Source organism: Pongo abelii, chromosome 9 (genome assembly GCF_028885655.2).
Source record: "Pongo abelii isolate AG06213 chromosome 9, NHGRI_mPonAbe1-v2.0_pri, whole genome shotgun sequence".
Lineage (NCBI taxonomy): Eukaryota > Metazoa > Chordata > Mammalia > Primates > Hominidae > Pongo > Pongo abelii.
In genome coordinates, this window is record NC_071994.2 from 17,708,909 (window position 1) to 17,721,659 (window position 12,751).

The 12,751-nt window shown below is 45.5% G+C and overlaps 2 protein-coding genes across 5 annotated transcripts in view; one reads left to right on the plus strand and one right to left on the minus strand.

The window, feature by feature from the left end:
* The first annotated feature begins 196 nt into the window (after window positions 1-196).
* Window positions 197-8,666, plus strand: MED19 (mediator complex subunit 19). The gene is made up of 5 exons (XM_002821777.4): window positions 197-464; window positions 7,153-7,409; window positions 7,563-7,659; window positions 7,979-8,073; window positions 8,272-8,666. The coding sequence occupies exons 1-5, from the start codon at window positions 197-199 to the stop codon at window positions 8,338-8,340; spliced, it is 786 nt and encodes a 261-aa protein (XP_002821823.1). The 3' UTR covers window positions 8,341-8,666.
* Window positions 8,667-11,235: 2,569 nt separating this feature from the next.
* The window catches only part of ZDHHC5 (zinc finger DHHC-type palmitoyltransferase 5), a 33,350-nt gene continuing 31,834 nt past the window's right edge, over window positions 11,236-12,751 (minus strand). For all 4 annotated transcript variants that reach the window (XM_054523783.2, XM_054523784.2, NM_001132736.1 and 1 more), the window contains 1 exon segment: window positions 11,236-12,553. In XM_054523783.2, the coding sequence (XP_054379758.1) occupies window positions 12,388-12,553 (166 nt within the window). In that variant the 3' untranslated portion in view covers window positions 11,236-12,387.

The window sequence follows — 12,751 nt, forward strand, 5'->3', positions numbered from 1 at the left end:
TATCCCCCTAAGTCATTTTATTGGACTGTAGCAAGCGGAGCTAACAGAAGACTCTAATAAGGTTAAATAGCACTTCCTGAACGTTCTCATGAGGCGACGGAAGTAGTTGTTGAAACAAGGTAGGCGGTGCCTGAGGCACCCAATGACAAGCGGCTCCTTGAGAAAGAGGGGGGGTACTCCTTGAAAGCATTGTCCAATGAAAATTACCAACGCCAGACACCGAGACAACGCCGGGGCGGAGGGTACGATGGAGAATTTCACGGCACTGTTCGGGGCTCAGGCTGACCCACCACCGCCCCCAACCGCACTCGGCTTCGGACCAGGAAAGCCTCCACCCCCGCCACCGCCTCCTCCGGGCGGGGGACCCGGCACGGCCCCGCCTCCCACCGCGGCCACGGCCCCTCCTGGCGCGGACAAGTCTGGAGCTGGCTGTGGCCCTTTTTACCTCATGAGGGAACTGCCAGGTGAGTACTCGGCCTTGCCAAAGCCAGCCAATCAAATCTTAGAGAGGAGGTGATGGGCGTGGCTCTCAGCCGGCTAGCAGAGGTGCGGGGTAACCTAGGCAACGCATACCCGGACTGTGGAGCCCAAAGTCGGAAGCGCTGTTAGGATTCACAAGCAGAGGGATGACTTGAATTCAGCCTGATGAGCTGAATTCAACCAAAGGGATGAATGGTGGGCAGGGGCGCGGTGCATCTCCGTTACTGTCTTTTGCACCATGTCCAGGCTCTGTCCCTGACACTGGTTTGTGTCTCCCTAAAAAATGACCTAGGGCTGGGCGCGGTGGCTCACGCCTGTAATCCCAACACTCTGGGAGGCGGAGGCGGGCGAATCACCTAAGGTCAGGAGTTCGAGACCGGCCTGACCAACATGATGAAACCCTGTCTCCACTAGAAACACAAAAATTACCTGGGCGTGGTGGCGTATACCTTTAATTCCAGCTACTCGGGAGGCTGAGGCGGGAGAATCGTTTGAACCCCGGGAGGCGGAGGTTGCAGGGAGCCGAGATTGCGCCACTGCACTCCAGCCTGGGCGAACGAGACTCCGTCTCAAAACAAACAAACAAAATCCAAGGTCTGAGTTTGGAACTCGAGAGGCCTTATTTAATATCTTTGGGGACCCAAAGTTTTAGTTACAGGTCTCCCACAGACTTGCTATTGGTTTGGGGCAAGTTGCCATTCTTCCTTCTAAGGTTCCGGCATTTCCTGGTCTGATCAAAAAAGGAATAAAAATCGAACCAAACTCTTTTCATTCAAAAAATTATTTTGTTGAGTACCTATGTACCAAGCACTTTTCTAAATGCTGAAGACAGTTGTGAACAAGACTGACAAGATGCTTGCCTTTTTTGGGATGTACATTTCAGTGGAAGAGGCATTGTAAACGAGATAATGTCAGAAAGTGGTTAATGCTAGGAAGAGAAAACATGATAAAGAATTGAAGGTGGCCAGGCGCGTTGCTCACGCCTGTAATCCCAGCGCTTTGGGAGGCCGAGGCAGAATCCCTTGAGCCCAGGAGTTTGAGACCAGCCTGGGCAACATGGCGAGACCCAGTCTCTACAAAACATACAAGATTAACCGGGCGTGGTAATGCATGCCTGTAGCCCCAGCTACTCAGGAGGCTAAGGGAGGAGAATCGCTTGAACACAGGAGGTCGAGGCTGCAGTGAACCAAGATTGTGCCACTGCACTCCAGCCTGGGCAACAGATGAGACCCTGTCTCTTAAAAAAAAAAATTGAGGGGCAGAACTACTTTAGCTAGAGTGGCCAGAGATGCTCTCTGCACATAGCTAACATTTGAACTAAAATGTAAGCATAGACAAAGGGCCAGCCATGTATGGACAGGAGGAAGAGATAATTCTAGATACAAGAAATGAGGTCAGAAACGCTGATGTGAGAAAAAGCTTAGAATATCTGAGGGACAGAAAATCAGTTGGACTCCAGTGAAGTGAACAAAAGGAAAGAGTGTTAGGGAGAGACATGAAGCTGGGAGAGTTAGTCAGAGGCTTTTATAAAGCAATAAAGGCATTTAGATTGTAAATACAAAAGGAAGCCATTTAAAATTTTTTTTTTATAGACACAAAGTCTCACTGTGTCACCCAGGCTGGACTGCAGTGGTATAATCATAGCTCACTGTAACCTCCAATTCCTAGGCTCATGCTGTCCTCCCACCTCAGCCTTCCAAGTAGCTAGGACTACAGGCATGCGCCACCACAGTTGGCTAACTTAAAATTTTTTTGTAGAGACTGGGTCTTACTGTGTTGCCCAAGCTGGTCTTGAACTCCTGGCCAACAGCAGTCCTCCCGCTTTGGCCTCCCAAAGTGCTAGGATTATAGGTCTGAGCCACTGTGCCCAGCCAAGGAAAGCCATTTTAACACAGGAACTTGGTCAAATGTACTTATTTATAATCATTTAAGCAGCCACATGACAAATAGAAAGTGGGGAAATTAGTCAGAAGTTACTGCTCAGTAGTCCAGGGAAGATAATGGTTTGAACCAGGGCATAGCAGGGCATAGAGAAGTAAATGGATACAGGATGTTAGAGGTAGAGCTGACAGGGTTGAAAAGTTGAATATAGGGCCAGGTGCTGTGGCTCACGCCAGTAATCCCAACACTTTGGGAGGCTGAGGTGTGAGGATTGCTTGAGCCCAAAAGTTCGAGACTAGCCTGGGCAACATAATGAGACCCCATCTCTACAAAAAATAAAAATAAATTAGCTAGGGATAGCAGCATGCCCCTGTAGTCTCAGCTACTTAAGAAGCTGAGGTGGTAGAAATCACTTGAGCCCGGGAAGTTGAGGCTGCAGTGAGCCATGATTGCGCCACTGCACTCCAGCTTGGATGATAGAGGAAGACCCTGTCTCAATTAAAAATATATATTGTATATAGAAGTGAAGGAAATAGAGGAATTGATGCCTTTTTAAGTTTTCGGCTTGAATAATTGGGTGTATGGGTATGGAGACTTGGAAGATGAGGAAGGAACAAGTTTGAAGAGGTGGAAATCAAGAGTTATTTTGGACATGTTTGGTCTCCAAGATGCCTCTTTTTTTTTTTTTTTAAACAGAGATTTCCTCTTGTTGCCCAGGCTGGAATGCAATGGCGCAATCTCAGCTCACCACAACCTCCGCCTCCCAGGTTCAAGCAATTCTCCTGCCTCAGCCTCCCGAGTAGTTGGGATTACAGGCATGTGCCACCACACCCAGCTAATTTTTTATTTTTAGTAGAGATGGGGTTTCTCCCTGTTGGTCAGGCTGATCTCAAACTCCCAACCTCAGGTGATCTGCCCACCTTGGCCTCCCAGAGTGCCAGGATTACAGGCGTGAGCCACCGCGCCCAGCCTCCCAGATGCCTTTCATTGTTTCAAGTCTTATTTCCACGTCATGACTTGAGAGAAATAGCAACAAATATTGGTATAGTACTTTGAAGTTCACAACACACTTATATGCAGTAGTATTTAATACTTAGAATAGCCCTTTGAGGTAGCATTACTATCTACATTTTATAATTGAAAAAACTGAAACATGGAGAAGTTGACATCCCTTGGATTAGTTAGTGGTTGATGTCCACCAGCGGTTTCTTTTAATCTTTCTTTTGCCTTCCCTATTCTGATTGTAGTAGCTATTTGTATCAGTCAGTTGACAGATATCGAATATCTGTTCTGGGCAAATGCTGGGTGTATGAGGCGAGTGAGATGGAGAGAGAGATTAGTAATACTGGTCATTGCTTTTCAAGGAGTTTAGTTAGGAATGTAAAATTTGTGGTTTAAGGACAGTGACTATACTTCCTGTCAACTCCATCTCATTTTGTGCTCATGCCTCACAACAGCAATTAACAATATCTTAGCCATCAATATTAAGAACTACCTAATGGTTTTCAAAGTGTGTTGCTATCCAAAATGACAGTGAGAATAAGATGTCACTTGAGCTAGACCTTGAATAATTCATGTTGGTGAAGAAAAATTAGGAAGAATTTTCCTAAGATGAAATAATGTGAGGGGTGTTTTTTTTTTGAGGCAATAAGGAGATCCATTTGGATGGATCAGAAATTTTGCTTAGAAGAGTAGTGGTTGATGATGCCCCAAAGCTAAGTTGGAGTAAGATGTAATTAGCCTTGAGTGCCAGTCAAAGGAATTTGAGCTTTCTCCTGAGGGCAAAAAGAAACCAGTAAGATTTGTGAACTGAGGAGTACTGCTTTCCAAAAATATCTGGAACATGTGGGTGCCATGGATTGAAATAGAGAAGCCTTGAGTGATGTTGGCAAGATTTGGAATTTCAAAACAAATTTTTTTTTTTTTATCTTGTTGGGCAGGGTGGTTCATGCCTGTAATCACAGCACTTTGGGAGGCTGAGGCAGGCAGATAGCTTGAGTCCAGGAGTTCAAGACCAGCCTGGGCAACATAGGGAGACCCCTGTCTCTACAAAAAATACAAAAATTAGCCTAGCATGGCAGTGTATGCCTGTAGTCCCAGCTACCTGGGAGGCTGAGGCAGGAAAGCAGTTTGAGTCCAGGATGCAGAGATTGCAGTGAGCTAAGATCGTGCCATTACACGCCAGCCTGGGTGACAGAGCGAGACTGTCTCAAAAAATAAATAAATAAATATAAAAAGTAATCTTTGTAGAATAGTCAAAACTGGAATTTGGACTCTAAAGTTAGAGTTTAGAAAAAGCACAGACTGCCTTCTCACCTGAGCCTTAAGGATAACCATCTGGACAGAGGACAGCTGGCAGAGCAGGGGAAATTCAGAAGATTGTAATGGCAAGAGGCAGTGCCCAGAGTTATGAGGAGATACTGTGACATTGGGTCTCCTGCCATTACCCTCACTCAGTCTTCTGAGTTGTTTGGTAGTAAAGGGAAGGAAAAGGATGAAGTAAGGCCTAGAGGTATAGAGGGAAAGTGCCTTGTTTATTTAATAAATATTTATTAAGCACCTAATGTGTGTATTGTGCTGGGCACTAGCGATACATGAATGAACAAGACATTGTCTGTGCTTCCAAGGAGCTTACAGTTCAGTACCTCAGTTTTCCCAAGTGAATGATTATAAACAAGCCATTTTTGTCATTTGTACCCTCTGTGTCTATCATAATTACAAATGAAGTTGTAGTTAGCCATTTCTACCCTTGCTACTAGGTCCTTATTAATAGTTACTAATAAATGTATATTTTTTAAAAAAGAATCAGCCATGCAATATTTATATGGATAGTGCCTTGCATATATATAATACTTTTTTTTTTTTTTTTGAGATGGAATCTGACTCTCCCACCCAGGCTGGAGTGCAGTGGTGCAAACTCAGCTCACTGCAACTTCCACCTCCCGGGTTCAAGCAGTTCTCCTGCCTCAGCCTCCCGAGTAGCTATGACTACAGGCGCATGCCACCACACCCAGCTAATTTTTGTATTTTTAGTAGAGATGGGGTTTCACCATGTTGGCCAGGCTGGTCTCAAACTCCTGACCTCAGGTGATCTGCCTGCCTTGGCCTCCCAAAGTGCTGGGATTACAGGCATGAACCACTGTGCCAGGCCTGATACTTTATGCTTTTCAGCATATTTTCATTTGAACCTTGGGAGAAAATTATGCGTATGTAAGATAACTATTATTCCATTCCACAGATAAGAGGAAACTGAGGCATGGAAGACAGCCAGAATAATTCTAGTTGCCTGACTTGTCTTTTTGTTTTTGTTGTTTTGTTTTTTTGAGACAGGGTCTCACTCTTTCTCCCAGACTGGAGTGCAGTGGCCTGATCTCAGCTCACTGCAACCTCCGCCTCGCAGGGATTACAGGTGTGTGCCACTACTGTCCAGCTAATTTTTGTATTTTTAGTAGAGACGGGGTTTCACCATGTTGGCCAGGCTGGTCTTGAACTCCTGACCTCAAATGAGCTGCCCGCCTCGGCCTCCCGAAGTGCTGGGATTACAGGCGTGAGTCACTGCGCCTGGCCATTAGTTGGCTGACTTCTAATCAAACATTTCTTCCTGGACGCGCGCTGTGGCTCACACCTGTAATCCCAGCACTTTGGGAAACCGAGGGGGGCGGATCACTTGAGGTCAGAAGTTCAAGACCAGCCTACCCAACATGGTGAAACCCCGTCTCTACTAGAAAAAAATTAGCTAGGCATGGTGGTGTGTGTGTGTGATCCCAGCTACTTGGGAGAATCACTTGAACCTGGGAGGCGGAGGTTGCAGTGAGCCAAGATCGTACCCCGCTGCACTCCAGCTTAGGCGACAGAGCAAAACTCCCGTCTCAAAAACAAAAAACATTTATTCCTTTTAGGCAAGGCATCATACTCAGTATCATGAGGAAGAATAAAGATGTTGGTAACAAGTTAGGCAGTGGTAGCTAGAAAAATCTCCCAGTTCTTTTCTTATGTAAAGGTGATTAGTGTTTCTTGCTAGTAAAAAAAAAAAGTCCTTGACAAGACCCTTAACTCACTGGGTCATATTTGGCCCCCTGAGCATGGTTGTAGCTGAGCTGCGAGGTCGTATTTTCCTGGCTGTGTCAGAGAATATAATTTTTCACTAATACATTTTATGAGAAGCACTCAGAACAGCATTTACCACGAAGCAAGCATCATGTATATCAACTCCAGTTAATCTTAAGAGAGTGGAGTGTCTCCTTCATTGGGCTAGAGCAGTTCCTGTCTCTGCCCTATTGGATTTTTGCCTGTTTTTCCCCTTCCCATTGGAACCTACCATTGTGTTGTATTATATTTTTCATGTTATTTACTTTTGCTGTTTTGTTTTTTTTTTTTTTTTTTGAGACAGAGTCTGTCATCCAGGCTGGAGTGCAGTGGTGCAATCTCAGCTCACTGCAACCTCCACCTCCTGGGTTCAAGTGATTGTCCTGCCCCAGCCTCCTGAGTAGCTGGGACTACAGGCACGTGCTACCACGCCTGGCTATTTTTTGTATTTTTAGTAGAGACGGAGTTTCACCATGTTAGCCAGGATGGTCTCGATCTCCTGACCTCGTGATCCGCCCGCCTCAGCCTCCCAAAGTTCTGGGATTACAGGCATGAGCCACTGCACCTGGCCTGCTCTGTTTCTTTAAAAATAAATTTTAAAATCTGCACTTAAAAAATGTCTTATTTAGGTTAATATATAGTCCTTCACTCCCTGGGTCTACTTTGAAGACTGATCTTTTTTTATTTTTATTCTGCGTTGTCTAGGTAGCACAGAGCTGACAGGCAGCACGAATCTGATCACACACTACAACTTGGAACAAGCCTATAATAAATTCTGTGGGAAGAAGGTGAAGGAGAAGCTAAGTAACTTCCTGCCTGACCTGCCAGGGATGATTGATCTGCCTGGTTCCCATGATAACAGCAGCCTCCGCTCTCTCATTGAGAAGCCCCCTATTCTCAGTAGCTCTTTTAATCCTATCACAGGGACCATGCTGGCCGGCTTCCGCCTCCACACTGGCCCGGTGAGTCCTGTTGAAGAAGGCAAATGGGGAGGCCTAAACATGGAGATGGTTTTTCTCTCCAAGTCTGTTCCTTCATAATGGAGCAGAATGGACGATAGGAGCAGGAGAGATTTCCTCCCTCTACTCACCCGGACCTTCCTTTGGTTCCTTCAGTTGCCGGAGCAGTGTCGTCTGATGCATATTCAGCCTCCCAAGAAGAAGAATAAGCACAAGCACAAACAGAGCCGTACCCAGGATCCTGTCCCCCCAGGTAAGAAGCAGTTCTATTCAAAGCAAAAAAAAAAAAAAAAAAAAAACCTGACCTTCTGAATCTGGTTTGAACTTCCATAGGTAAACCCAGTTAAGTTCCGTATGGAGCTCTGGACTCCTAAATTCCCCTGAAGAAGAAACCAGTGTACTGTGGTCTCTTGGGACTTGGGACAGGGACTCTAGCAGCACCTCTGTATCCTTTCTGGCCATTTGGACAAAAGCAGTTGCCCCGACTTGGGATTTTCCTTTAGTCTTCAGTGGTTCATAACAGTAAGGGATTTTGAGCTTTACAGGTGATAGGTACCTAATGTCTCCTACAGAAACACCATCCGACTCAGATCACAAGAAGAAGAAAAAGAAAAAAGAAGAGGATCCTGAACGGAAAAGGAAGAAGAAAGAGAAGAAGAAAAAGAAGGTAGAGTAGAGGCCTATTGCCACAACCCAGTGAGTTTCCCCAGATCTCACCCCTGTCCTAAATACCCTAAAGAGTTCTTTGCCTCAAGTTGGACCCGAGATTGAAAACCCAAGGCAGGTTGCAGGTTTCTCCTGTACAGCCTGATCAAAGCCAAGGCTAGTTCCTGGTTGTTCTTACCCCTCCTTCTTTCTCCCCTAGAACCGACATAGTCCAGACCACCCAGGTATGGGCAGCTCCCAGGCCAGCAGCAGCAGCAGCCTACGCTAACAGGACCACTGGACTCTTTGCCAGGATGGCTTTTCCTGCTGTACTGAACCTGCTGATAAAAGCTGCCTTCCAGGCTCTTGGACACTGCCTTGGGAGCATCCTGCAGCTGGGACAGAGGCCAGCTCCTGTTGGGCTCAGTTGAGACTGAGTAAATTAGGAGAGAGAGGGACATGCTTTTGTAGGCTCATCCCAGTTGGTTTTCTCATGGACATCTCTTCCTCTCCCAGGAAGCTTACAATTTTCTTCTCTCTCTTTTGTGCAATTTGTCTGATTTAGGACTTGTTCTGTTTTTCTTTAAAAAAAAAAAAAATTACATTTATCAAACAGCTGAAGTGTGACTGCCTGTTAAGAGGTATGTGCCTTTCTGTGAATCAGGATTTAAGACAAGGCATTGCTAAGACTTGAGGGGATTTGGGTCTTGTCATTACATGATCTCACTAGCAGGCAGGGAACCAACCAAAATGAAAAGTGACCCAAGCTTACTAATACTCCACAGTAGACACGTAACACTCTGCCCATTATGTTGAGAACCAAGCGCCTCGGTGATCTCAGGCTCCATCTGAAGAGCTGATCTAGGTAGGGCTCAACAGTGTATTCTAGGTCAATTTTGTGTCAAAACAGAATAGCCAACTGAAAACACATGGACAGTCACCCATGTGTTTCAACAAGGTTGGTTCTTAGGTCAGAAGCCTGTGATCTTTTGAGATGAACTTCTGGCAAGCAAAGGTAAATGCTTCTCTTCTCTTTACAAGAACTTTTGACCTGCTTCGGTCCTTAGTTAAGACAATAAAGTTATTTAGCTGATGTGAAAACATTTCTGAAACAGCAACAAAATGTAGCCTAACCCATCAAAATGTAAAAAAAAAAAAAAAACTTTCAGTTTTTCCAGCTGGTTAGGTAACTGAAAACATCCATGAGAAAACCTGAATTAATGTAATCTGACTTTAAATTTAACACACAGTTAAAATCTGTTGCCGTGAAAGCCAAGGTTGTTCCTGAATCAGTGGGTGGAAAACCACTCATTCAGCTGGTTTAAATCCAGGATTTCAGAATAAGAGTTTGCTGGGTTTGGTTTGGTTTTGTTTTTTTTGAGACCGAGTCTCGCTCTGTTGCCCAGGAGTGCAGTGGCATGATCTCGGCTCACTGCAACCTCTGCCTCCTGGGTTCAAGTGATTCTTGTACCTCAGCCTCCCAAGTAGCTGGGACTACAAGTGCGTGTCACCACACCTAGCTAATTTTTGTGTGTATATATATATATATATATTTTTTTTTTTTTTTTTTTTAATTTTGGAGAAAGAGTCTTGCTCTGTCGCCCACGCTGGAGTGTAGTAGTGCAATCTCAGCTCACTGCAAACTGCATCTCCTGGGTTCAGGTGATTCTCCCACCTCAGCCTCCCAAATAGCCAGGATTACAGGCACCCATGACCAACGCCCAGCTAATTTTTGCATTTTTAGTACAGACGGGGTTTCACCATTTTGGCCAGGCTGGTCTTGAACTCCTGACCTCAGGTGATCCACCCGCCTCAGCCTCCCAAGGTGCTGGGATTACAGGCGTGAGCCACTGCACCCAAATAAGAGTTTACATACATATATATATATATATATATATATATATATATATATATATATGTGTGTGTGTTTTTTTTTTTTCCTGAGACGGAGTCTTGCTCTGTCACCCAGGCTGGAGTGCAGTGGCGCGATCTCGGCTCACTGCAAGCTCCGCCTCCCAGGTTCACGCCATTCTCCTGCCTCAGCCTCCCAAGTAGCTGGGACTACAGGCGCCCACACCACGCCAGGCTAATTTTTTGTATTTTTAGTAGAGATGGGGTTTCACCGTGTTAGCCAGGATGGTCTCAATCTCCTGACCTTGTGATCCGCCCGCTTCGGCCTCCCAAAGTGCTGGGACTACAGGTGTGAGCCACCACGCCCGACTAAGAGTTTATATTCTTAAATTTTGAGTAATTTTTAAAGGGTTCTGGTCAACTGCTTGAGATTTAGCGTCTAAGGATACCTATTTAAAATTAGAGCACAGCTTTTGTCCAATAAAAGGCAATATATCTAATTGAACTAACACCAGTATCTAGTTAACCTGCTTTCAACAGGCTTTCATACCTGTTACTATCTCACCTTTGGCTGTTTCCAAAATTAGCTTTACTTTCCAGAGACTAAATCCTGTATTAAAAAACAACTGTAGCTGGGCATGGTGGCTCATGCCTGTAATCCCAGTGCTTTGGGAGGCCAAGGCAGGAGGATTGGTCAAGGCCAGAAGTTCGAGATCAGCCTGGGCAAAATTGGTTGAGAGTCTATCTCTACCAAAAAAAAAATAATAATTAGCTAAGCATGGTGGCATGCAGCTGTAAGTCCTAGCTTCTCAGAAGGCTGAGGTGGGAAGATCCCTTGAGCCCAGGAGTTTGAGGGTATAGTGATCTGATTGTGCCACTGCCCTCCAGCCCAGGCAACCAGAATGAGGCCCTATCTCTTAAAAGAAGAAAGAAACAACTTTTAAGAGTTCTCTAAGCTTTCAAATAACAAGCAGTTTTGGTGATTTCAAGAGTCCTTTTTTCAGGAATTTTTGAAGTAAATCACCCAAATAAAAACAGGACCTGTTGTTTTTAGAAATGGAGGCTCTCACTATGTTGCCCAGGTTGGTCTGGAACTCCTGGGCTCAAGTGATCCTCTTGTCTCAGCCTCCCTCAGTACTGGGATTACAGGTATAAGCCACCGCACTGGGTCTCTTTCTTTTTTATTTTTTTAGTTGTTAAGTGGCTAATTTCATTATAGTCTTGCCTAAAGATGGGCTGGGACAAGAGGAGTTTATGAGGTTGTCACTGATAACTTACCACCAGAGGTCGTTCACCCTGTCTCAACCAGACAAAATAACACAAGTCAGGGGGCGCTGGTTAGATCAGGATTTCTTTTTATTCCTCGTTGGTTTAAAATGGCTAATCAGAATAAAAAACAAAAGGGCCTCTTTGTGGAGGCTGGGATCTCCCCTATTTAGAGGTTAGAACCCAGGTATCCCCTCTACCCAGCACCATAGTGAGGTGGGCTGAGGGGTAACCCCCAAGGGACAATCGGAGGGGCCTAGGCCTGCCACTCCTCCTCTCTATCCCCCATTTTTGGCATGTGATGAAAAATATTGCTTTTTGGATTCTTCTCTCCTGGCCTTGGATTTTAAAATCAAGTTAACTGTGTAAGCTAGGGGAGGCTCCAAGGGGCCAGTAGGAGCCCACTCTAATCCCTCTCCCCCAAGGAGGGGATTATCCAATATTGTTTGAGCTAGGCCAAGTTATTTTCCTGATCTTCCACCACCACCAGTGTCTTGAAGTTTTGACCCCTTTCCTAGGGAAACTAAATGCCAATGAGCCTAGAAAACTAATTCTCCTCTCCAAGTCCTTCCCTCTTGTGACCAAAATCCCAGACTCGCCTCTCCCCAGGCTTCTTCCTAATCACACTTAGCACCAGCAGAGGATGCTATTTCCTTAGTTAGTAACTGGGACAAATGAGAGGGAACCACAGGGAAAAGACTGACATCTCCCCTTTTCCTGCTGGTCTGAGGAATGGGAAGAGTAAGATCCCCCTCCGTATATGTATCCCTCCCTCATTTTCCCATCCCAGGATAGATATATAATTTCTTTGATATTTATAATATATATATATATATTATATGTACACACACACCTGGTAACGCAGAAGAGGAAAAAAATAGAATCCGTAACAATAATAAAAAAAATTATTTCTGGTTTAAAAATGATCTGGTTCCCTCCAGGGCGAGCAATTGCACAAATGTCCACTGAGTCTGGTCCAGGGATCAAGGAAGGGAAGGTCTTAAAAGATAAAAGGGGGGGTTGCTACCCCAGTCTCAGGGCCCCAACTCTCCGACTCCCCAACCCCACTGCATTTTAGAAAACACTCCTCATCCTCTTGGAATCGGTGGTTTAAAAAATGTCCATGCACGGGAGGGGAGCCCCTTGAGGGAAGGAAGGTGGCCACCTGGGGCCCTTTGGTGTAGGCGCAGAGGCGTTGGGGAGGGGAGGCGCCGAAGGCTCACACCGAAATCTCATAGGTGGTACCACCAACCCCTGACACCTTCTTGACTCCTCCCCTCGTGGGGCTACTGAGAGGTGGCTGGCCTGGGCCAGGGGAGGCTGAGCCTAAGCTCTTGGGCTGCCCGTTGGATTTGCTGTAGGCGGTCTTCAGCTGTACTTCATCTCTGGAAAGGAGACGAAACACAGGTGTCAGGAAATGGGACACAAAACATCGGAAAGGGAGAGTTTCAAAGGTTCAGAGAAAAAAATGATGTTCTTTTCTATATCCATACTTTCTTACCCAAACGTTCCCCTTTATTGCCCTGCTTAAAATAAGCCTGATTCCCAATCTCTCCTATTTACTGCTACTCTCTAGTAACAGC

Excerpts from the sequence above, each read along its gene's own strand:
- MED19 (XM_002821777.4), top strand. The coding sequence starts at position 197 with ATGAAAATTACCAACGCCAGACACCGAGACAACGCCGGGGCGGAGGGT. Across the intron at positions 465-7,152 it reads CCTCATGAGGGAACTGCCAG|GTAGCACAGAGCTGACAGGC; the intron begins GTGAGTACTCGG and ends TGCGTTGTCTAG. Across the intron at positions 7,410-7,562 it reads TCCGCCTCCACACTGGCCCG|TTGCCGGAGCAGTGTCGTCT; the intron begins GTGAGTCCTGTT and ends TGGTTCCTTCAG.